The sequence below is a fragment of the Buteo buteo genome, chromosome Z, assembly GCF_964188355.1.
Source record: "Buteo buteo chromosome Z, bButBut1.hap1.1, whole genome shotgun sequence".
In the NCBI taxonomy this organism is placed as follows: domain Eukaryota; kingdom Metazoa; phylum Chordata; class Aves; order Accipitriformes; family Accipitridae; genus Buteo; species Buteo buteo.
The window spans coordinates 45,668,633-45,692,530 of NC_134204.1; the positions used below are offsets into that span (position 1 = coordinate 45,668,633).

Below are 23,898 nucleotides of genomic sequence, written 5' to 3' on the forward strand. Positions count from 1 at the left end.
TCTTGTGAAAGAATGTTAGTCCAATAGTAGGGCACTTCAAGACAAGGAATAAGGGAAAGGTTAAATAAAGAAATAAAATATGTCCTGTGTGAACCAAGTTTTAAATTAGCAATCAAGAATTAAATAAAATAATAAAAAGCAAAAAAACCATGAGCATGTATAATAAAGAGAATAATTATTTAATTTGAAGTGCTTTTGCAAGCACAGTGTTAGCATTTCTGGTTTAGATCTTAAATCATCAGCACTTATGCAAACCAGATGACTCAAAATTCCACACATCCAATAGCACTGGTTAAAACCCTCCCAACTATATATATATTTATGTATATATAATCATACACACTGAACAAAAACCAAAGATAGACAGAAGTACAAATATGCTTCACAGTTTTTATTAGAATTTAAGCGATTTGGCAATATAAAAAGCAAAGTGTCTGATAAAAATAATTATTTTAAACATCTAACATTAAACAAGCCTCTAGATCTGGTATTTTAATTGTTACCTAGATAAAATATCACATGGGAAAGAAAATAATCTGCAATACTTACAGTTGGTTGAGTAAACTCTTAATACTTGAAGACATGGCAGTATTAGCCTGTGGTTCTGCAAATTCTGCTTCACTAAATTCAATGATATGTTGAGGGCACCATTAATTCTTGCTTTCATGCCAATCTTTTTGTCTGACATCAAAGAAATACAAGATCAATCAAACTAATTTTGAAATTATTATAAAAAATAAGTGAACTGTGAATTCCTTCTACTGATAATGTCAACTCTGCATTATCTATATTTCACCATTCTATCCTACCCTCTGTTTTACTCCTCCTTTTGTTCTCTACCAGTTCTGAGTACATGGATGCTTATACAATAATAGTAAGAAAATTTTTCTTAAGTTTCAGTCATGAAACTGTAAAGTATTAAGCCATATTACTTAAGTATATCATTATCACCTTTTGGACCAATTTTTGCAAGAAGAGTATGAAGAAGCACCATTAATTCTTCATTTGGTGGAGTGTCTTTGCTGGCAGTCAAAAGCAGCTGCAATAAGATCTGTGTCCCTCCTTTAGTGACTAAGACGCTGGCTCTCCGACCACCACCTAGAAATTAAAACTTAACTGATATCTCTGAAGCCAAAGAACAATTAAGTATCTAAGCTACAGTTATCATAAAGAAAGTATTTAGAAGAGCAATATTTTCTTCATGTGTGACTGCACTATTCAAGAACATGCTGGAATTAAGACTTGCAGCAACATAAATTATTTGTGTATGATTATTTGAAAAGTGACTTCAGTCCTTATGGTTTTTATTCTGCATATAAATCAGCTTTAGCAAATGTCAGAAACAAACAACAAAAAAAACCACCAAGAAAACAAACAAACAAAAAAACCACCCCCAAAGTCTGCAGAAGAATACAGGAATAAAAAAAAAAAAATCACAAATTGTTCCTTAATGAAAACTTACCAACGGAGACTACCTCGATGAGAATATTCAATATATTTAGAATAGTTTGAGGATCTTTTGTATTCTGCAATGAAAACCAGAGAGATTTCTTTGCTTAATGTGGAAGTCTGATATAGTGGTTTAGATAGTTAAAGCTCAGAGAAATTGCCACCACTAAATCAAACAGAACTTAAGATGTAATAACCCAGCTAACCATCCCACTATGCAACCTGAATTAACCACAAAACCAATTAAAATCTAGTTTGTAGTATGGCATATTAATTAGAACTGATAGTTGCCAAATAATTTCTTGAATATTTAAAAATAAGGGGGAGAAATTCTTATGTAGGTTATGATACTTAAAGACCATATCTAATCATTACAGTCCTACACAAGTTTTGGAGACTAGCTAGGATAACAACATATTTGATAATACAAAGCCCAATAATAAAATGAAAACTTGCTATGTACCCTTAACCACACAGATTAAAAGGTTTTACCTCTAGCGTTGACAGGATAACTTCTATTCCAGTAGAGCCCTTAGAAGTCATCTCCTTCCTGGTTTTTTCTGCCAGTGAGAAAAAGACCACTTTTAATGTACTAGTTTGCAGAAAAAAACCTGTGATCACATACAGATTGATCAGAAAATCTACACTGCTAATAATAAAACCTATTTAAAACTGCATATATGTATATAAAACTAAGTAAAAGATTTAAGTGATTTAACACTCATTCTTGCTTTTACTTGTTCAACAACCTTGTCACGCCCTAGAAAAGAAACTGTAAAGAAAAAAATCTGTAAGAAAGCCCTCCTCCAGATACTTCTACTTCTCATATATATGCACACACACATACATCTATTGTGAATCGTTACTGAAATTATAGCTGTATCAAAACGCACTCAGTGTAACCAATACTATACCAGATAGCATTAAACAGGGCCTTAAACAGGTGCTTTCAACAATCAGGGACAAAAATGTATAGACAATCAAGTTCACCAAAAAGAAACAAAGAAAAGTCCAGCAAGGAAGAAATACAAGGAGGAAGGCTCTAAAGGAGAACTACTAAACCCACACAACTTAGATATTTACCTTGACTCTGAACCAGATGAAGGATCTTTGAGGTAACGTATCTAGCATTGTCTGCTTCTCCTAACACAGAGTCCAAATTGATCTTCTCCAGCTGTGACAGCAGCGACGTAGTCCGAGAACTGGTAGAAACACTACAAGAAAGATTTTTTTACATTTACTTTTCCCATCTAGACCAGATCAAAAAAAAAAATACTAACAACAGAAATCCCATGTCAGAGTAAGGGGAGTGGATAATTCACCTTCATATTTTCTCTCGATAGAAAAACATTCTTAATTCTCCTTAATTCTGGCAAATTTACAGATTTTGCAAAGCCTGCATTGCAGCAGACTGATTATATATAACAGCATCTCCAAGAGCAACTGCGAACAGGGAAATTGGTTGCAGCAAATAAACTCCAGATATAGGTACAAATGTTGTTTATCTATGTCAATTAGAGTAACTTATATTTAATATAGTTTATGTTAAGTGCCAGGATACTCTATCAAACCTGCTATTCAAGGAAAAACTGGCTACAAACAGTCCCAAAGACTGTTTGTCTTAGAGAGCTGGTGTTTTGGAGGTGAAAGAAAAGATTATCATTCATGAAGTGAGCAAGCCAGAACCCACCAGCTGAAGAACACAATTTTAAAGAAAAACTTTGGAAGGTGTCCAAAGCTATCATCAGTTTAAATTCATTTTGAACACAAGGGTATTTTGGCCTGACATCATAAAATTGCCTTGAAAATATATTTTAATATAAGAAACAATTTTGAACCAGGCATTCATATAGATAGGCAAATTACAGATAAACAATAAATTTAAATATTTATAGTATTCAAAATAGTCAGTCTAGAAATTATTTGCTTTCCAGTTTTAGATGATAACAACTACTCAGAATAGTTTTGAGATTCACATTCCCACATGAAAGTAATTTTTAGACAAATGGTTAACATTCGAATTATAGTCATGTAATCAACTACAGGAAATGATGATTTCCAAGGATTAACTACCTTGACTTTTCAATTTTGTAACATTAGAGTCCCGCAATAATCAACAATAATTCATTTTACACACATACTGTTCTGACTATCTGCAATAACACTAAAGTATATAACATTAGGCTTTATAAATACTGTCAGCTTTGTTTCTAACAATAAGGAATTATTACTCCTTGATTTTTATTTTACATCTGTGAAAAGGTTTCACACAGTTAACTCTACTAAAATAATTTGTTTAGATGTGGAAAAAAATGTTAAAATCAAGGAAAAAATGTAGCTGACAGCAATGGTTGTGCTGTCATGAAAGCAAATTGATATAAAAACTGCTGAGGAAACTTCTTCTACCACTTCCATTTTTCCATCTAAATGAGAAGCATAACCAAAAAACAATTTCAGGTTACAGATGATACTTACAAGCTGTTAAAATCAGTAGTAAGAAATGGTTATACTAATTATAGAGCTTAAATCAAAATAATTTTATATTGTGAAGTAAGTATATCACCTTCCCAGTTACTTGCTAGACTTTGACTTAAAAGTATTTTTTGATCTGAAATATATCTGCCTTGGTTGCTGAAATATTACTTTCCTTGGATAAGTAAATCATAATCCCTCCAATCCTTTCTCATCATCTAAGCCCAGGTTGAATAGTATAAAGCCATTACCACTTGCATAAGCTTTGTTTTGTTGACTTCTACTTCTCCATTTATCCACTGAACTGGAAATACTCCAAAATAAACCCAAGATTTTAATTAAATCCACAAGCTCTGTTGATCTGCTATACAAACTGACAAACTTCCAAAGGATGTTATCTTCACCAGCTCCACAATCAAAACAAGTAAGAGTCCAGCCAACCCACATATAAATCAACGTGTAACAGAACTGCTGCTTCAATGTGTGTGTGTCTGTATACACATGTATTTAATTTCCATTGTGGTGTATCATTGGTCTCACAATGAAGTGGATGTAGTTTGAAAGCTGGAAACAAGCCAAGAAAGCAAAAATGATCCTTAGGAACAAAAAAACAAAGAAAATACAAGTTTTTGTAAGAACAAAACTCATTTACAGGCATTAAACTTTCAGCGCAAAGCTGATTTTTGACTGCTGCAGCTTGCAAAATTCAAGCAACACTGGCACATGGAAGTAATATACCAGGTACAGAAAGTTAGCATCTAACTTAATTTCTCCATAATTACTAAAAGTTTTAAAAGGTTTAGGAAGGGTAATTCATTCTCACTACTGGGTGGCATAACAATTTAAGCCCTAAGATTTAGAGGTATAATCTCCTCCTGGGGCCAGAGTTTCTATCAAGGGCAGTGAGCGCTCATTGTAGCGGTTAAAGAGGTATCTTCAGAATGGTTTTACGCTATTCATCTTACAAGCAGTCTTCCAACAGAAATATAGCCAAATAAACTTCACGTCTTCGGCATACCCAAAAAAGTGTTCTTGAAAATAACACCAGCCCAGAGTCTACGCTGAAATATAAATTAAAGTCCTGATTTCCTTTTAGCTATGACTGAGTTTTCTTCTTAAAACAAGAATTGTACTCTTGTTTATTAATATTCTACACTAGTATACATAGTGGTTTGTCTGGGCTTAAGCCCAGCCAGCAACTAGGCACCACGCAGATGCTCACTCACTCCTCTGCCCTGCCAGTGGGATGGGGAGAATTGGAAAAAAAAAAAAAAAAGTAAAACTCATGGGTTGAGATAAGAACGATTTAGTAACTAAAGTAAAATAAAATGTAATACTAGCAATAATAATAATAAAACATAATAATAATAGTAATGAAAAGGACCAAACCAACCAACCAACCAAAACAACCAACCAAAGCATAAAGCACAAGAAAAAGACAAGTGATAAACAATGCAATTGCTCACCACCTGCTGACAGATGCCCGAGAAGTGATCCACCCCTCCCGGCCAACTCCCTCCAGTTCATATACTGGCCATGACATTCTATGGTATGGAATATCCCTTTGGCTAGTTGGGCCAGCTCTCCTGGCTGTGGTCCCTCCCAGCTTCTTGTGCATGTGCTTGCCAGCAGGGCATGGCAAACTGAAAAGTCCTTAACTTAGGATGAGTGCTACTTAGCAACAAATAAAACATCAGTGTGTTATCAACATTATTCTCACACTAAATCCAAAATACACTGTACCCGCTACTAGGAAGAAAATTAACTCTATCCCTGCCGAAACCAGGACATGGTTATAACACCGTGACGGCTTTCAATGTCTGCACAGTAAATCTAAAAGGCTGTAGGACAGGAATTACGACAGCCAGCCTGACTGACTCTGCTCCTGTACGTAATACTGCTGTGACAACCCATTTGAACTACAAGCCAAACTGAAGCCCAATTTACAATGGGACTCTTTCTGATACTTGTAATCCAAATATGTACATTTTGACCAACAAACCATTCAGGATCCAAATCTACAAGACAGCTCTCCAAAACAGAGAGGCACCATGGAATTCAGTATTTTTAATCCAACAGGTAGGTAAACCAAGGGAATAGTCAGAATGGCACAATAAAAACCGCATCCTGTCAGAGCTAGATTTCCTCTTAAGCTGCTGACATTGCAGAACTGCACATGAATACCCTGAACAGTGTGGCCAGCCCTTCATACAAAACTTGTTTTCCCACAATGTGAAGAACCCTTGTTACTGAAAGAGACATTTTTCACCCCACCCATTCTAAAGCCTTCTCACAAGAGCACTCTGTAGTCACCGAGGGTTACATAGTCTCTACTACCTTTAGGTATAAAAATTGTGACTAAAGAGCACCTGAAGAAAGTTCATAAGGCCATATAAACCATTCTTTTCAGAGCTGGATGAACACCACAGCTGCTTTTTGTGACAGACATATGCCCAACCAGTCCATAACGGCCTGCAAAAATGTTTTTTCAATAACAAAGGCAACCTTGTTCTAACACTTTGTATCCCTTCATTTGAAAGTTTTTCTCCCTGCAGGATAATCTTACTATTTCTGGCTCTCCTCACTACAAATGTGACTGTCCTTTATCCTTTCCAGTGGTATACCTAAGCACAGTACCTTGCACATATTTCCATCAATATTCTTAACCATTTCCTGCATTTGACAAGAATATTTTGAAATCATTTGGTACTCCAATATTTTTGCAGATCTTTTCAGCTTGAAGTTGTCTGCAATTTTAACAAGAACTCTTTCTTCTCTTTCAGATCATTAGTCAAAACTCAAAATATTTTCAGTCATTAACTGTAACCAGAAACAGAAAGACAGACCACATCCAAAAACAAACTGTGCACTGTTTCCTCCTGACAGCATTCAACTACCACTGCTCTGGTATCCTGTCAGTGCTCTACTCCAGAGCACTTGCCTTAGCTTCCTGATAGCAATCACATGCAGTGGTTATTTTAGTAAAGCTTTAAACATGTATGTGGTATTTTAATGCCACTTTTGTGCTCATGGGATCTGTGACTCTCACACATGAAAAATCAGATGTATTTTCAAGGACAACTCAAACCACTTTTGGTTGTTCGCAGCCTCATCCATTTGGTTAGTTCTTCCAGGACCTTCTGCACAAAAAAAAAAAAAAAAAAAAAAAAAAAAAAAAAAAAAAAGAGATGGTGGATTGACAGCTACTCGGTTTCTGCTCCCTGACTCCCACAGACACAACCACTAGGTTTGCCACCTCTGTCTTTCACTATTTAACCCAAATTGCATGAGTTCTGAAGACAACCGATAATTATTATAGTGGGATGGATTCAGACTTTCTTTAAGTGTCCTGAGGTACAGTTTACCAGGCTTACTTGATCCCATACACTGCATGTCTCCGTTGGCAGGAAAACCTTTCTCCATCCCATGTTCAAATGCCACAGCTCAGAACGCCCCTCACACCACCACCTTGTTTGCAGAAAAGAAGCATGAACAAACAATCTTGCTGTCATCTCAACTGTTCCCAAAGCGTACAGCATGACTCAGCTAACGAGAAAGCTTTGCGCATTTCCTCCTTCTCTGGTTAGGAAAGCTGTGAGTAGATATAAAGGAAGCAACTGCCCCAACAGTGAGGAACATAGGACTTCCGGGGTTCATGTTAAGGCAGTTCTTTTTCAAACAAGAAAACATCTTAGCAAAGAAAATACCCTCACTGCAGGGACACTTCTTGCAGTCCCCCCAATTCCCAAAAGGTTTAAGCATTCTTTAATTATGAGGAAGTGCTAGATTCACAACTCTCCATTACTCACTGCACGCTACTTTCACTATGCAAATGCTAAAACACATCATTACACCTTTCTAAGTGTCTGCTCACAATGAGAAAGGTAATGCTAATGGCTATCACGGCAGCATATAAAAATTCAGTTGTCTTAGAATGATTTTCAGCTATTCATCTTGTAAGAAGCCTTCCAAGAGACAATGGTGAAATGAAGGAAGTCACCAGAAACCTTCAGTTTCCCAACCGTACCTACTTCCTCTGAAGCTGCTGTTTGCAGTCAGCCAGAACACTGACGTATCGGGGAGTGTCTTCTTCCGCCACAGCAAACAGGTCTTCCGTGTTCAGCATGTTAGAGCGACCCATTAAAAACTATTTTGAAGTAGGCAGGCTTCTCATGAGTTTATTTTCATTTTATTCCAATGCAAACCATTTCCACATTACTTTGTTTCTTAACCACCTCCACGTTACCAAATAATGTTTGGAGAGCTGATACTTCCAATTAGCTCAGAGCTATCTCTGTACAATAAATTCACCATAATTTATTCACGACTTAGGGAACAACTGTTTTGAACTGCAGGAATGGAAATTTCCATTTTAACTCAATAACTAAAGAAGAATAAATGGTACTTGAGTAGCCACTCTGCAAAAATCTAGTATTCTTTGTGTTTGCATACTTTACGTATTATAATTGGTAGTATTTCCAAGAAAACCCATTGCTGACAGAGAGTATGACTTTGCTTATCATGACGTCTAAGGAACTAATATACCATCAGTAGAAAACATATCAGTTTCTCTATTTCTTTTGATCCATTTCTCACACAAACAGGAACAGCCAGTCTCTGATATCAAACCATTCGACTCTTAAGGTCAGCAAAAGCAAATATTATTCTACATGCAACCATTTAAATTAAAATTTTAAATCCATTCCAAGATATAAAATTAATCCACAGTAGAGCATGTCCTTCATGCAAATTCATCCACTCATTTAGACAATAATCAGTATTTCAGAGAGCCAAGACTGAAGCCAGAATTCCCTATTTTGACGCCTTTACAATTTTTTTTTTAAATCTGATTAGATGGTTTGCTTTAATGTGGTGGTTTAACCTGTGCTTGCTTAAGAAAAGAGTAAGACTGAACACCTTTCCATAGTTTCCTGATGCTTAACAGACATGTTGCATTCCACAGATAATCTCATAATTTTTTCAGATATTTGCTAAAACAAGTTATCAATGAAAATAACAAACACAAGTTTTCAGCTCTTGAAATCTTCTGTAATCTCACTCTTGTTTATCCTAGCTATGTGTTGGATTGCAGGATTGTTGGAGAATGATATGCATTTTATGAGAAATTCATGTCTTCTTATATAGTATTATAAACCTGTCCTTTAATTCTTTCAGCAGAAATCATTTTATTTTTTGCAAATATTTGCATGAAACAATTAACTGATAATTGTTTCAATGAAATTTAATGTACATTTTATATTTGAACATGTCTAACACTAACTGAAAATTCTAAATTTAAGAAGTTATTTATTAAGTGTGAAGCTACTTTATGCTAATCAATATTGACTCCCTCAGTGTTTCAGGACATCACTTTACACATACTTACTAGGGACCCATAACGTGTATTTTATCTATCTTAAATTAAGATATAGACTGCTTTTTTCACAAATCTCATATAGCTTGGTGTTGAGAAGTCACCATAGTATTAAATTTACCTTTTTTCAGATGATGTTTTTACTTTGTTCATGTCGGAAACCTGATTCTTCAAATCACCATCCCTGAGAACCTGGAAGATATTAAATAACTGCAAATTATCAACATCATCTGTTCTTTAATGATGAAATGCTACCGCCATATTGGATGTCTCTACACTAGAAATGTTAAATAAGTTAATTTGCATTGACTGCATTTCTCCACACTGTCACAAGCTCTTCTCTCTTCAATCGATTCGATCCAGCTTTTAAAATAAACTATTGCAATGTAAGTATGGAGTATGATTCTGCATTATAATTCAGTCCTACAAAGCTGAGAGCATCCGATTATAGTAAAACAGAAATTTATATCAGTTACCTAATAGATAATATTGTCATATCCATAACAGAATTTTATTGAACAAAGCTTTTGCTGAAGCCAGTAAATACACTTCTTTAAACTTACATGACAATGTTATGAGATGCCACAAATACTTAATTCTGACTGCCATTTCATGTATCTATAGGATAACTAGTACTAGAGGCACAGTGAGAAACATGGAGTGTTTGGTGTTCTTATTTAAGCAAGACCTGAATACATTTCTTGGACAGAAACCACATCGTACTAAGGACTCAATTTTCCTATCCTTTTAAGGACATAGTGTCCTCAGGGTACACTGCTTCCTCAAATGGTGTCTCCAAGCAATTAAGGTTGCAGTCTACAGGACCATTAACTGAACCTCAGTACTTCCATTTGAGATCTAGTAGGAACGACAAATACTCCCACTGTGAAAAAAAACCCAGTGTGTGCAAAGGGCACAGTGGTTAGTTTTAAGGTAGAAGACAGAGTAAAGGGAAAAAAGGATGTTCAAAGATATGGGTGGTGAGAATGAAGAAGATGAAGCACTTGTTCTCTTGGGAAATGCAGGCAAGAAATTCAGTCAAGCACACACAAACAGTCCTCCCCCACCCCCTGCCCCCTCAAGAGAACTTTGTAAGACCTCTCAAAAATCCTTGTAGTTCAGCACATACAATAATCAGGTTTTTATTACTGGTAAATTCCACTCTGCAACTGGTAAAAGCCTAAAGCAGATGAAGTATGCAGCAAGCTTATTTCCAGACTTACCTGAAAGCAGAATCTTTTCCCAGCAGCCAGGAAGCAACTGCTCAGCTTTTCACACAAATTCCAGCTTGACTCAAGTTAACAGGTGTCCTAGGTTTGTCCAAGTGCCCTTCAAGTGCAAACTATCTTGACTTCCTTTAAAGAAAATGAATAGTTACAAAAGAATAGCTGTGTCCACCACTGCAGACAATTTCAAAAATTATAAGGTCTGGATTATCTGAACCAGGTTGCAGGTCTTACTGGGGGGAAAACATTCGATTCTTGAATTCAAGTAGCCAAGTGCTGTTTTGCTTACACCATTGACCTGCTGTCAGACAGATGATGAACAGTCTGCCAGTGCCAATAGTGTCTACATATTATAGTGTACTGAACTGCTGTACAAGTAGAGCCAGCTACAGAGCTCGACTATCTTGAACTGCAAGGTCTTAATTTATTTTGCTCTAAATTCACCACAAAGTATTTCAGTAAGCACTAATGTGTAAATGCTGCAGGTCAAGGGTAAAAGACAAGCAGATAAGAAAAAGCACAAGAACATCTCCCAAAAAAAGTGACAAGGAGCATGGAAAAAAAGAAAAGAGATAGAAAAGCACGTATCAGCAATCCAGAGAGTTGTGGTGGAACATTTATGTACACTAGAGTAACAAAATCTCTCTTTAACATTTTACACTAGGTTATGCAAAAAAGCCACTTCCAAACTATTTTTAAAACTTTCAATATTATGATTATTTTGAATAAAGGATTAATAGAAGGGTAAAGCCAGAAGGTGCATGAATCTCAATTTAAACATACTTTTAAAACACATTTAATGCCACCTGCCTACCAGTGGTAGCAGAGCAGAGGGTAAATTAGCATCAGTTCTTCTGCATTGAAAAGGCCAACAACAACTATTTTAAAAAAAGCCTCAAGTTAGAGGGGAACAGAGGAGAGCAGGGAGTGTTGACTTATTAAACTTCAGGATGATATGTTGGATCCTGTGCAATCTCACTCTGCCTTTTCACATTGTCTGTGGAATGTTATTCCCTCCATCCTCCCACCTGAACAGTAAAACAGGCAGCTTCTTCATATGAAATTTCTCCAAAATTGTGAAGTTCCAAATCAGAAAGCTGCAGTCACTGTAATAATGCTACCAACACTAAGATAAAGTAAATGGACTGCAAAAAGTTATATATAGTTTTCACCTTTTCCTTTCTCCCCAAAAAATCAAAGACATGTCTTATGTGATATGTATTTGCCTCCCTCCCAGGTGAATTCTTTATCACTGAGCCACTGACTCACCTTCTCCACTGATCCATCTTTTCAGCCCTGTGAAGCTTCGCCACTCACTGGTAAAGTTCACGCAAAAGGGCAGAGGATACCCACCCAGAATTTACCTTTCATGTAAGTTTTGGCACATGCTGAAACGTAACAGAACAACATGGAACCCAGGCTCCTACTTCTTGGGTAAATACTCTAACCACAAAGCTACTGCACAAAATGGTGAGCACTATCACAAAGCGCATTTTCTTTTGCTCAGAACAACAGCTAAAGAAACAAACTGGCACCACTTCATTCAGAACTCACACTCAGGTGTGTCTATTAGGCATTACTGGGAGTGCCTGTTAGACTACAGAGAACTCATAAGGACAGCATCTTCCTGAATACCAAGTTGGTTTGTATGTGTTAGAACAACACGGAGATGCTTAGATTCTCCAAGCCAGTAATAATCCTGGTCAGTCATTGTAACAGGATTCAGAGGAAAATCCACTGACACAAGTTAGGTAGTGACCTGCATGGGAGGTTAAAGGGGACTTCGTAATTCTTGTACTGCGCTCATAATGCTCAATACTAACACCATTCTGCTAGCATAGGTGACTGGACCTCAGGGCTTCTGCAAGAAAACATAACAGTATTATGAACAGGATCACAGAATCCAGATGTTGATACCCTCTTTTATAAACAGCCCGAGGCCCAGTTCTTCTCCTGGGGATGAAGAAACTTCTAGATTTGGGCTTTTCTTTGCTGACTGCCAGGTTTGAGGTTTTTTTCCCTTACTGCAACCCCTGAAGATCGCACATCAAGGACACATGATGTTTCTTGTCCAAACTCTCCATTTGGGACACCAAACAAAGCCCTCTTTTTTTCCTTGATCTCACCTATCTGTATCTGATACACAGTCAAAACTGGCTCCTGATTCTTCCAGAAAGCAGTGTCTCATTCCCATTTTATGCATTCATTTACTTTTGTGATCCTAAATCTGCTGCTTTGGGGGAAGAGAAACCTAAATGCTATCTGTTTCAAAAAATAAGCAAATAAATAAAAATCCCCTTCACTAAAATCAGGCCAGTGCCTGCCCCACTTCCCTTGTTTGTCTTCTCTCTTAGAGGAATTCTTTTTCATTTTCACGCGAGTATCAGGAATTTCATACCACAGCAGAAAGCTACCCAATCATCAGATTTACTCTCCATCATCTACCTAACAATGGAAAGAGGGAATTAAGAAAAAGTAAATGCTACTAACCAAATACTTCATAAGCACTGTCACAAAACTCTTCTTGAATCTTCTTTAAGATTCTGGTACTTAAACTAATGTATGTCTTTCAGGGGAAAGTGAGTATTCCCCTTGCTTATTGCAAGCCATCCAGGTGGAATTCTACACACTCTGAACAGCCATCTTTAAATGAAACTGAAGAATTCAAATTAAACTCAGTACAGTAATGCATGGCTCAACTGCACCAGAACCAGCAGTGAAGTGTATTCACTCTAAATTGTTTTCCCTTTTATCTCCCATTAATTACTAATGGACAGTAAAGCAGGCAGACATAAAACCAAACTCTAATCCTTACTCTAATTTACAATCATAATAAGAAAAAATGCACAGTCACCATTACAACATGTCAGTGATGAGCACTTTCATTGTCATTTTGCTAACATCACATCTGAAAGAAATTCTCATATGTTAAACAAAAAGTAACCTCACATCTGAGGCTGAAAACTCTTATTTTAACCAACAGCAGCTCTGCTTTCATGGTTGCTTGTTTTTTCTTTTCCACTGAAACTGGACGTTTTTTACACATACATTTAAAATATGTATCTATATTTGGGAATTATGCCAGACTGTCTTGCTATCAAGCCCATTTTCTTGCAATAGAAAATCTCCCCCAAAAGTATGTTTTCAAATGACTGCCATGGAAGACAAATCTACCTGTATCTGGCAAGATACTGGCAAGCAAAGGGAGCTGTATTAGTCAGACAGGGCAAAATGACTCCGCCACAACAACAGTGCTCAGAAGTAATATGTACAGAGCATGTCAGATAACACCTACCTCTCAAGACTGTGGAGAGTGAAAAAAAAAAACCAAACAAACAGGTTTTATGCTAAAATTCTGCTATTAGAACTCTCTCTTAGGGAAAATAAAAGATAATGTCTGCTGCTGAAGCGGGAAGGCATTCTGAGTTTACATACAGAACTCATATGCTTCAATTGACCAAAATAATTTAACATGGAACATGCCTGTCTTGGAAGGATAAGTGTAAATAAAAAATTTGAAGTATCTCTGTATTTTCTTTTCTTAACCACACCCACCCCCCAAAAAGCCCAACTCAAGCCAAAAAAAAAAACCAAACAAAAACCCCCCCCCAAAACCAAAACCCTAACACCACACACAACCACACACAAGAAAAACAAACAAAAAAAACAACCAGAAAATAAACTTCTTAAAAAAGCCAGAGACCTCTGAAATTTACCCTGGTTAATACCAGGACTTCCTTGCAGAGTACTTTGTAACTACATTCCAAAGACGACAGTTCTTTTCATGAAAAAAACTAGAAAAATCAAAACCAACTATGGATATACATAGTTTATTGATACTATTAAATCTGTTCTACTTGCAGTATATTCTAGTTTCTGTATTTTTATTTTCCAGAAACTCATCTTCTTAACTAATATACTTTATACAGAAAGACAGGCCTATTTTTGGAGTCTATTCACTATATATTAAAAAAGGACATTTTATCATGAGTTGCAAAAACCACATATCATATTCATGGAAAGACAAAACAAAGCTTCAGTTTTATTGTATATATCTATCATAATAAGTCTCCAAAACCTGTAAGACTGTTCATATACAGATATTTCCATGTTTTGCTTTGTATCCAAAGCTAGGCACATCCCAAAGTATTTTCAAAGCCAGAGTCAGACTTCACTTATGCTCATCACAGAGTTATTGATTTGAAAGGTTAAAAAAAGCAACCATTAACAAGCGCACAGCTAATAAGTCATTTCTTTGCTGTGTACTTATCAGATAGTGGAAGCAAACAGCTGAGCAAAATCTTTGTAAATGTTACAGTATAAAAAAAAAACCAACCTAGCATGGGAAAAAGAAAGGGATACAAAAGTTCAGAGGACAGGACTGTGTCGAAAAGCAATGAATTAAAAAAATTAAACAGAGAAACCCTAGGTATGAACTGAGAAAACATGTAATGATTTAAAATTTCATAAATGCTAGGCAGAAAAAAAGCTAAATCAAAACCCTCCACTAGATGAGGTGAATGCATTCTGGGGTATGCTTCCAAAAGACACTTCTACCTCTCACAGAAGTACCTGCAGGTCCCCCCAGTCTCAGTGCAAATTAAACCAGAAGCAAACTGGCCTTTGATAGTATATCATTTCACATACCCCAGAGTCTCAGAAGCTGTTCATAGGCTGAAATATTCTTTTTCAAGACACTGAAAAAGTCTTTTTAAACACAACCATATAAAAAGACTACTGCATTATTTGTGCTCTAGGCAATCTTTATTCCAAAATACTACTTGTGGCTTACTTTTATAAACATAGAAGTAAATTGTTTGCAGGAACAGACTATTTACTTAAGTAAATTTACATTTGTAGGAATAGGCCCTATGTTCAAAATTTAGGATGAGCAGCAACATGTGACAGCAAAAGTCACCGTCTCAGTACCAAAAAGCAAACTACCCAGAATGCTTGTAGAGAGCAGGTCAACACCGTGATAACCAGCATCCTAAGTACAGCAAAACTCCACAAATACCCCTGCACAATATGGAAGACTGCAGTATGTTACTTGAGATTACACAAGAAACATTCACCAGGACAGCACAGCGCTCTTCCTTTGGCAGCAGTAAGAACTGGCCACTGCTATCAATACAGCGGTGCTACCTCCACAGTCTCAATCTCTTGTGCCATAAGCACGACTGTCCCTTTGCAAAGTGCTTAGCAATTATACCTTAAATAAGCCCTCTGGCCATTAATCATTTACTCATTCACACATGACGTATTGTTTCCCGATCCAGTACTCCAAGTGACAACTTCCACTAGTATTTTTTTGCAAAACTTTTTTTGACAGAAAACACTTCTATTTTAAAGCCATACAAAGTAGCGAAGTTATTGGGTGTGAACAATTTCCTTAATAAAAACATAAAGCCTAATGTTAGATTAAAAGTCCCACAGACTATTTTGAGATGCCACAGTTATTTGTACTGCTTTGTACCCTGAAAGCTCAATCCACAGTACAACACATAAAGGTTTTGGTTATCTACAATCCAACTTAAAACTCTAGTGATTGAAAACCTGGGGAAATCCTTCAAGTTTGTGTCATGGTTTAACCCCAGCTAGCAACTAGGCACCACACAGCTGCTCGCTCACTTCCCCCCACCTAATGGGATGGGGGAGAGAATCGGGGAAAAAAGTAAAACTTGTGGATTGAGAAAAAGACAGTTTAATAGGACAGAAAGGAAGACAATAATAATAAAATTACAATAATAATAATAATAATAAAAGGACTGGAATATACAAAACAAGTGATGCACAATGCAATTGGTCACCACTCACAGACCAATGCCCAGTTAGTTCCAGAGCAGCGACCTGACCCCCTCCCCCGCTCCGGCTGACTCCCTCCAGTTCACATACTGGACATGACATCCCATGGTATGGAATACCCCTTTGGCCAGTTTGGGTCAGTTGCCCTGGCTGTGTCTCCTCCCAACTTCTTGCACCCCTCCAGCCTTCTTGCTGGCTGGGCATGAGAAGCTGAAAAATCCTTCAGTTATTATACACACTACTTAGCAACAACCGAAAACATCAGTGTGCTATCAGCATAACTCTCATACTAAATCCAAAATACCCACACTATACCAGCTACTAAAACAAAAATTAACTCTATCCTAGCCAAAACCAGGACACTTCACAATTTAAGTTTCAAGTTGGCAAATCCTACATTGTACTCAACCACAATCTAGTAAACAGAACCCATATGCATAAACAGTTACAACTAACATGACAGTGAAAATTTGTTTTCCAAAGTTGCCTATTCCTAGCCCAGTTCCCAAACCTTCTTCTACAAGCATAGGGAAACAAAAACATAGACTTCCCACCCCATCCCCAATCTTCCTTTGTGGAAGCCTCATAGGAATTAAAGTCCTAGTCAATAGCCCAGAGAGAGACTTTTTCAGGAACAGCTGTTTCTTAAAGTGTCAATTAGGACAGAATGACTTTGAGTACACACTAAACAGTTATCTCTTCCTAAGAGTTATCTCTTCCTAACTTTAATGCGCAGCAGTACAAAAAGCTTTAAGTGTCATCAAAAAATAATAATATACCTAAGAGTACGTTAAAAGTATTTCTTCCATGAGAAAAAGTTTGTTCAAGACACTATAAAAAACTAGAGGTACTTTTCTTCTAGATGTAAGACTTCATGTGGAAATGGCATAAAATAACCCTTTATCTAATGACTAAAGCTAACCAACTCCTCTAAGTAGAAAAAAAAAATCTTAAGTTTTTGGTGGAAAAGAATCTAATTTTCAAATTCAAAATACATTGGAAAGGCTAACAACCTTTACTAGTCAAAGAAAAAATACTTCTGAAATTAAACTACTGCCTTTTCTTTGCACCCTTTGCTATAAATATTTACAGCAGGAAACAAAAAAGCCAGCTGATTAGTTTACCCATTGCTGCATTATAGCAAAGTGCGGACTTTTTGATGTTACTAGATAAACTGCAGTACATAATCAGACATTCAAAATGACATATATAAAGCTTCAAAGAAGACCAAAGCACCACAGCCTTGTACAGCAGCTTGCAAACTGCGGCATGCAGCCAATTACCACCAGTCCACTTAACTGTAAAAACGAAATCTGATACAGGTGATTGGTTTTAAAAAAAAAAAGAAAGAAAGAAAGAAAAGAAAAAAAGCATTTATCAGGAAAAGAGCAAAATAAGAAAACAGTACTTCATTTCTTGCCTGGAAAGAAGATCCTAGAAAGTTACCTGCATGGCAAGCATAAGGCTACTCCTCAAGACAGGACAAACTTGCCATCACCAGGCTCACAGAGTAACACAATCAAAGTTTGCATGATTTAAGTTCACAGAAATACTGCAAAAGTCAGCTACTTCTTGCCCAGCTAGCATAATCCTTTCATGACGTAGAAGGTGAATGGCACATGGAGGCAGAGGGGGACAATAAAAATAGCCAGGAGAAAAAGGACAGTCATCGCGGAAACTAAGCATTTCCCTACACCAAAATCTGAACAAGAACTGGAATCCCAGTAACTTTGCCTAGCTCTTGGAAATGCTTCATTGATATAGTGCTAAATGTCAGAGGTGGTTTCCAGCACCTTACCCAGTGATTGCTCCTTGATGGCTAAGGTCAGTCTGTGAAGACACCAACCCAAACATCTCAACTTGCTAGTTCACCAGCTGAGTTAAAGCAAATCCTCAGGCCTGTTTTTAACCCAGAAGGAAAAAGAAGAAATGAAAAAAAAAAAAAAATCTGCAACATGGAGCTACAGATTTATCTACTCAAATACACTTCCAGCCCTTCAACCTCATTAGCGTGCAGAAACACAATCATCTTGCAATTCGTAAAACTCACAGCAACCATTCTCGCTTTCAAAACCTTGATTTGTACCATTTAGCTTATGAATTATACTTGAAGCAATTAAAACAGTATTACCTACCTCCAGTACACAAAACCCTAGGCATCCTGCTTCTCATAAGTTATAAGGTTTTTTTAAAAATGTGGGGAAAACTTATATGTGCTTTTTAATGCATTAAGGTTTTAGGATGACAGTTTCAGGACTGTCATTTCTGCAGCTGTTGCAAAAGAAAGGAAGGATATTTGGGTGTTCCCCTTCCCCAGCCCTTCTCTGTTTAACTGTTACAAAACTGTATTTCCAAATGTAAACCATGCTGAATTGTCCACGTATCCAGGACACACACTGAACAGTTCATAATCTTCTTGATGCTTAGCACAGGATATTGGACAGTTAAGCTGTGGATAGCGGCAGAGCTTGAAAACATACCCAGAGATACACTGCCATTACAAATCCCTCCTAAGCACTCATACAAGCAGCTGCCTTGTTCAGCACTCTCACACTCACTCCAAGAAACCTGACTTCCCCTCTCAGTTGTTTAAGGAGTTCAAACACTTCAATTACTGCCGTTATACTCCAGGGCCGGGATGACTTGAGCAGCATTCAGTTCTTTCGGACATTAGCAATTCATATCACAGGAGCAATCTCCTAAGAGCAAGCAGCTCACAGATACTGGAATTCAAGGAGAAGTTTCAAGTAACACATTGAGAGCCAAAAAACAGGTGGTTCCCAGATATGTCCAGCAGAGTATCACCATGAATTTTAAAGACTGCAAAGTCTCTCATCATAAGATACATTGCTGACAAGTTGTTGAGTTACAAGCTGACTGTCTTTCCTAGACTAAAACCTAAACATGAGGTGAAATAGAAAGTTCCTTCTGTAAGCCAAGAGGACTTCAGACAGCCTTCTCCCAAGTTCTCCCTCTCTAATTGCAGCTTCTCACGCATAATTTCAGGGAAGTTGCTCCCAGCAGCAGTAAGCTAACTGATATAAATCAGCTGATTGTGTGATACCATCTACTACCAAGAAAACTGAATATTTTTCAAATTCAAAAGCTTCCATTTGGAAGACAACCTGTGAATTGCTTGAATATTAACTATGAGCACTGCCATGTCCAAAACCTGAACTGAAAGCTAAGCCTGAGATCAGGTATCACTTCACACACTACTTGTTGGTTTGGGACCCTTTCCTCCCTTTTTGAAAAAAAAAAAAAGGAGAAACTTATTTTTAGGAAGCTTTCAAATAAAAAAATTGTACTTCCTTTATTTTATGCTCGTATAAAAAAAAAGGTCACAGTGGTGAATTGAGACATCAGAAACTAACAAAAATTTGTTCTGCTGAAATAGGGGCATGTGATAAAATTATCTTGATGTTAAATAGGAAGGTCTCCAGAAAAGGAAATTATCTTGCCACTCCCCAGCCCCCAAAATAAATAGATACCCCAACACAGACTTGCACTTGCACTCACAATGCACATCATGAGGTATAATTTCCAGAAAAACTCCTAGGTCACAAGTATGACTTCACTGAAGGATTAACCAGAAGGTGGGGCTATCCCATCAGCTGCATCCTGTCACCCATCATTATAAGCAGGTGCAAAACACACACTGAAAGCTACCTGCAAAACAGGGAAGCCCTTTCATGAAATCTAACCTGTAACGGTAGCGCACACATGCATTTCTCTAAAAGAACATCACTGGAGAGCTAATTCCCTCATGACGCTAAAATAAATACACAAAAATCAACATTCATACCACAAGGCTATACAGAGGCTTCACAGCATTTTTACACCATACAGGTGCACAGAAGAATTTCATCTCTGCCCATAGCATACCACGGAAGGCTTACAGCTGTTAAGTGTACAAAATAAAAGTTCACCCAGGCCAGGATCCCTAAACATCTGACAAAGCTCAGTGTCTGAAAACAGTTTATGCTCAAGAAAAACACCACCCCACCCCCCCGATACGCAGCCTATTTCTCAGATTCTCTCTGTCAAGCATTTGAACGGACACCTAGAGAAACACTTGCTATGCTAGATTTCCACAACCGTAAGAGGGGGCAGGAAAACACCCCAAAATATTAATGAACTCCTACCCAAGGAGCGTGAAGTTAAACGGACGTTCGGCAGGCCATGCCTCATGGCTCATGAAGCCAGTGTTACTCCAGCCGCTGTGTTTTCCACCCAATACCCACATGCCAGGTCATCCCGCCGGGCAGGGCAGGGGCCACGGAGCCACGGCGTTACGAGGCCAGCAGGACAGGGGGTCACCCCCCACAGCCTTTCCGCTTCGCGGAGCGTTGAAGTTTTGCTGCAACGCCGCCCGGCAGAGCCGGGAAGCGCCTCCGAACGGGCCACGCACCGCAGTGTGGGGCGCGGAGCAAGAAGCGCGCCCCGCCGTCACCGGCGGGCTCAGCGCCGCCAAGCCACCGGCTCCAGCCCCTCCCCGCCGGCCAGGCCCCGAAAACTGGCACCGCTCCCACCGTAGGGCACGTACCCGTCTCAGCAGGTGGGAACACGCACGGCGCCGTTCCCGCAAAGAGCTGCCGAGGCCTGGCGTCCCCACGCGCACCCGACGCTCCGCCACCGGGATGGGCCCGGCAACGGAGAAGTCCCTGCGGACGGGGCGGGGCGGGCCCCGCCCCGCCTCGGTCCCGACCCCGGCCCCGGCCCCGGCCCCGCCCCGCCCCGCGGGAGCCTCGCCTCGCCTCACCTCGGCCCTGTCCTCGCTGCGGCCCGGCCGGCCCGCGCTGCCGAGGGCGATGCCCGGCCCGCGGGGCTTCACCTTTGCGGCAGCCGCCGTCCCGAGGGCTGAGGCTGCCCCGCAGCCCCCCCCCCCCGCGCTCCCCCCCCGAGGGACAGAGCGGAGGCTGCCGCTCACCCCGCGGCGCTCGGGCGGCGGCGCCGTGCCGCGCCGGGGCGGCGGCTCCGCGCTACGCCCCCGCCGTCTTCATGCGAGCGCCGGCAACGGCAGGAACCTGCCCGCACCGCAGCGCGTCACGGCCCCCCCCGCCCCGGCCCGGCCTCGCGCAGGCGCCCCGCGCCGCCGCCGCCGCCGCCGGGGGGAGCGCCGTGCCCGGCCTGTGCGGCACCGGCGCCCGGCCCCGGTCGCCCCGGAGGTAGAGGAGCGGAGCCGGCGGCTGCGAGGGGAAGACGGGAAGGTCCTTCACCTGGCCACGGGCTGCCTTCTCCCGGCCCGCCTCGGTGCGGTGCTGCTGCGGGCCTTCCCAGCGGCCGCTGAGGCGCCTCGCCGGTGGCCCGGGCCGGGTGGCGAGGGAGGGCGCGGGCCGCCTCAGGCGGCGGCTGCACGAACCGGGAGGCGCGTGGGAATCATACCGTTGCAGGATCAGCGTGACAAGTCGCGTGAACCCGCCTCGCCGGTAGCGTCACCCTTCGGACCGGCCGCTGGCATCCCAGCTTTCCTTATTTTCCCGGTGCCCTTCCCCCCGGCCCAGCGGAACTTCCACACCCGGCCCTTCACGGCAGGTGAAGCCGTAGATCGCGACTGCCCACGGCACCGAGGAAGCGCTGAAGCAAGTAATAAAACTCAAGATGAGTGACTTTTAAAAGCCAAAGGCTTCATTCTCCGCTCCCCCCCCCCCCAATTCGCCTTCAGGTCTTTGCAAAAGGGAAATAATGCTTCCTAAGCTTAAAAAAAAAAAAAAAAAGTTACGTTGTCCGGTAAATTAACCTCTTGTGTGCCCGGTTGTGAGCCACTCGGTGTCACTGATGACTTCTGAAAGTGGGCAGTTTAGTGTCCCTCTCTGACACTTGCTGATCTGTAACAACCCAGAAGTAACATTTCCTTCTTCATGAAGTTCCTCAAACAAAGAAAGGAAACTGCTAAGAATTCCGAGGTCAAATCTTTATACTGACAGTTTAAAAAACTTGCAAAGAAGCAGCAGCCCTTTAGTGAAGGCTGGTAAATTGACATCCAGTTCAAATCTCATTTCTGCTAGTAATAGCTAATGATAAAGGCACAATCCCTAATAGAAATATGCAAGGTTCATTTCCCAGTAACAGCGTGTAAACATGGAGTTACCTGTTCCAATTCTAAATCAATTAAAAAGCAAGACTTCAGATCCTTTAAATTGTACACACTTTTATTCATCTTGCCTTACAAAATACATACACCTGGCTACAGGATTTGCAACTACTGTCTTACACACCATAATTTATTCCACTCACGAAGACAGGAACAAAGATATCCAAGACTTTTCTACTGCCTAGGAAGTAGCACCGCATTCTACTGCCGGTGACAGTCAGCAACTCTTCCTTAGGGCTGATTCACCTGAATTTTTTACAGTTACCATTTGTCACTCCTTTAACTCAAGACAGCATTACAGTGTTAGAAAGGTAAGTTCTGCTTATCATGCATGCAACAGTCCACATATGATCTGCACAAGAACATACACATCTATACCTTCCGGACACAGAACAAAGCTGCAAGCCTCTGCAAGTCAGCAGAAGCCACACAGGTTAGTAGTAGGGGACTACTTCTGCGTAGCTGTGTCAGATGGGAGATACCTGGTTAAATGCATGGTGTCTAGCTAACTAGCATCAGCTAATTTCTACCCATTAAATCAGGAAAGTCAACAAGAGTTTTGGTGAAGTTAATTCAAGTTTAAAGTGGTATAACATTCTTTAGTCCATTACCATATAATTTATGCATAAATGCTTCATTACGTTTTCTTAAGCCCCCTTCCCACAGTATTAACATGAATGGATAAGAGTAATTAAAGCACATAATCAGTTGTCCTTTGATTTTATTATTCACTTGGTCTTCCTCCAGCAAATAATTCAACACTAATTATGCTTCCCAGGACTTGTAAACCTATGGGTTACAACTGGAACATACACATGTATTTGGAAGGAGATTCCCCCATCTCCTACCTTAACAGGTTTCTCCAGTCACCTAGCATGAATGAGAAGAATGCAGATATTCAGCATGCAGGAATTTAGCAGCACATTGGCAACCGGTAGGAACAGTCTCACTCATTCCTTAAGGGGTCACACTGGACGACGATTTAAGAGAGAAAACTTTCAACAGCAAACTGTATAGCTACAAGTTTTCTGTGAAGTTCTATTAATGGAATTCTTTTAAATGCATAACTTTGTCTAAAGTAAAGCGGAAGATGTGGAATAAACTCAAGTATGACTCAGGCAGAGACAAAAATAGTGTCAGGCAGGCTCTGGCACATAAAGAGCAAATAAGGGGGGGTGTAGATAAATATCTCCCAGATTTTTTAAAGCTGAAGTCAAAGTCAGTTTACTTAAGTTAGTTGAGAAAAGAATGTTTTTAAACAGCTCTGTATGTGTCCTGGCACATGACAAAAATGAATTAGTTAAAAATACGAGAATTCTCTAGTGAAGAAAGAGGACACAGCAGTAGATCCAATTAATTTAAGACTGGGAAAAAGTGTAATTTCATTTAAGAAAGAATAAGTTACAGTAATAATACAAATACTTGTATTAGTTACTGAAGCCCATTAACTTTTCTCACTGTTAATGTAAACAAAGAAT

At 39.5% G+C, this 23,898-nt stretch overlaps 1 protein-coding gene across 8 annotated transcripts in view; it reads right to left on the minus strand.

Moving 5' to 3' along the window:
• The window catches only part of AGTPBP1 (ATP/GTP binding carboxypeptidase 1), a 79,442-nt gene extending 57,176 nt beyond the window's left edge, over positions 1–22,266 (minus strand). For 5 of the 8 annotated variants that reach the window (XR_012649117.1, XR_012649118.1, XR_012649119.1 and 2 more), the window contains exons 1-8: positions 21,089–21,184; positions 10,519–10,650; positions 9,417–9,487; positions 2,533–2,663; positions 1,942–2,009; positions 1,463–1,526; positions 952–1,098; positions 550–681 (exon numbers count right to left, since the gene is read on the minus strand). Coding sequence is in view for 5 of the 8 variants with exons in the window: in XM_075021487.1 (XP_074877588.1) it covers positions 550–681; positions 952–1,098; positions 1,463–1,526; positions 1,942–2,009; positions 2,533–2,663; positions 9,417–9,448 (574 nt within the window). In the remaining 3 variants the exon portion in view is untranslated. Of the gene's footprint in view, positions 1–549; positions 682–951; positions 1,099–1,462; positions 1,527–1,941; positions 2,010–2,532; positions 2,664–9,416; positions 9,488–10,518; positions 10,651–20,872; positions 20,999–21,088; positions 21,185–21,256; positions 21,274–21,545 lie in introns of those variants that run through there. The other 3 variants (XM_075021490.1, XM_075021491.1, XM_075021488.1) reach the window with 3 other exon arrangements.
• Between the last annotated feature and the right edge of the window lie 1,632 nt (positions 22,267–23,898).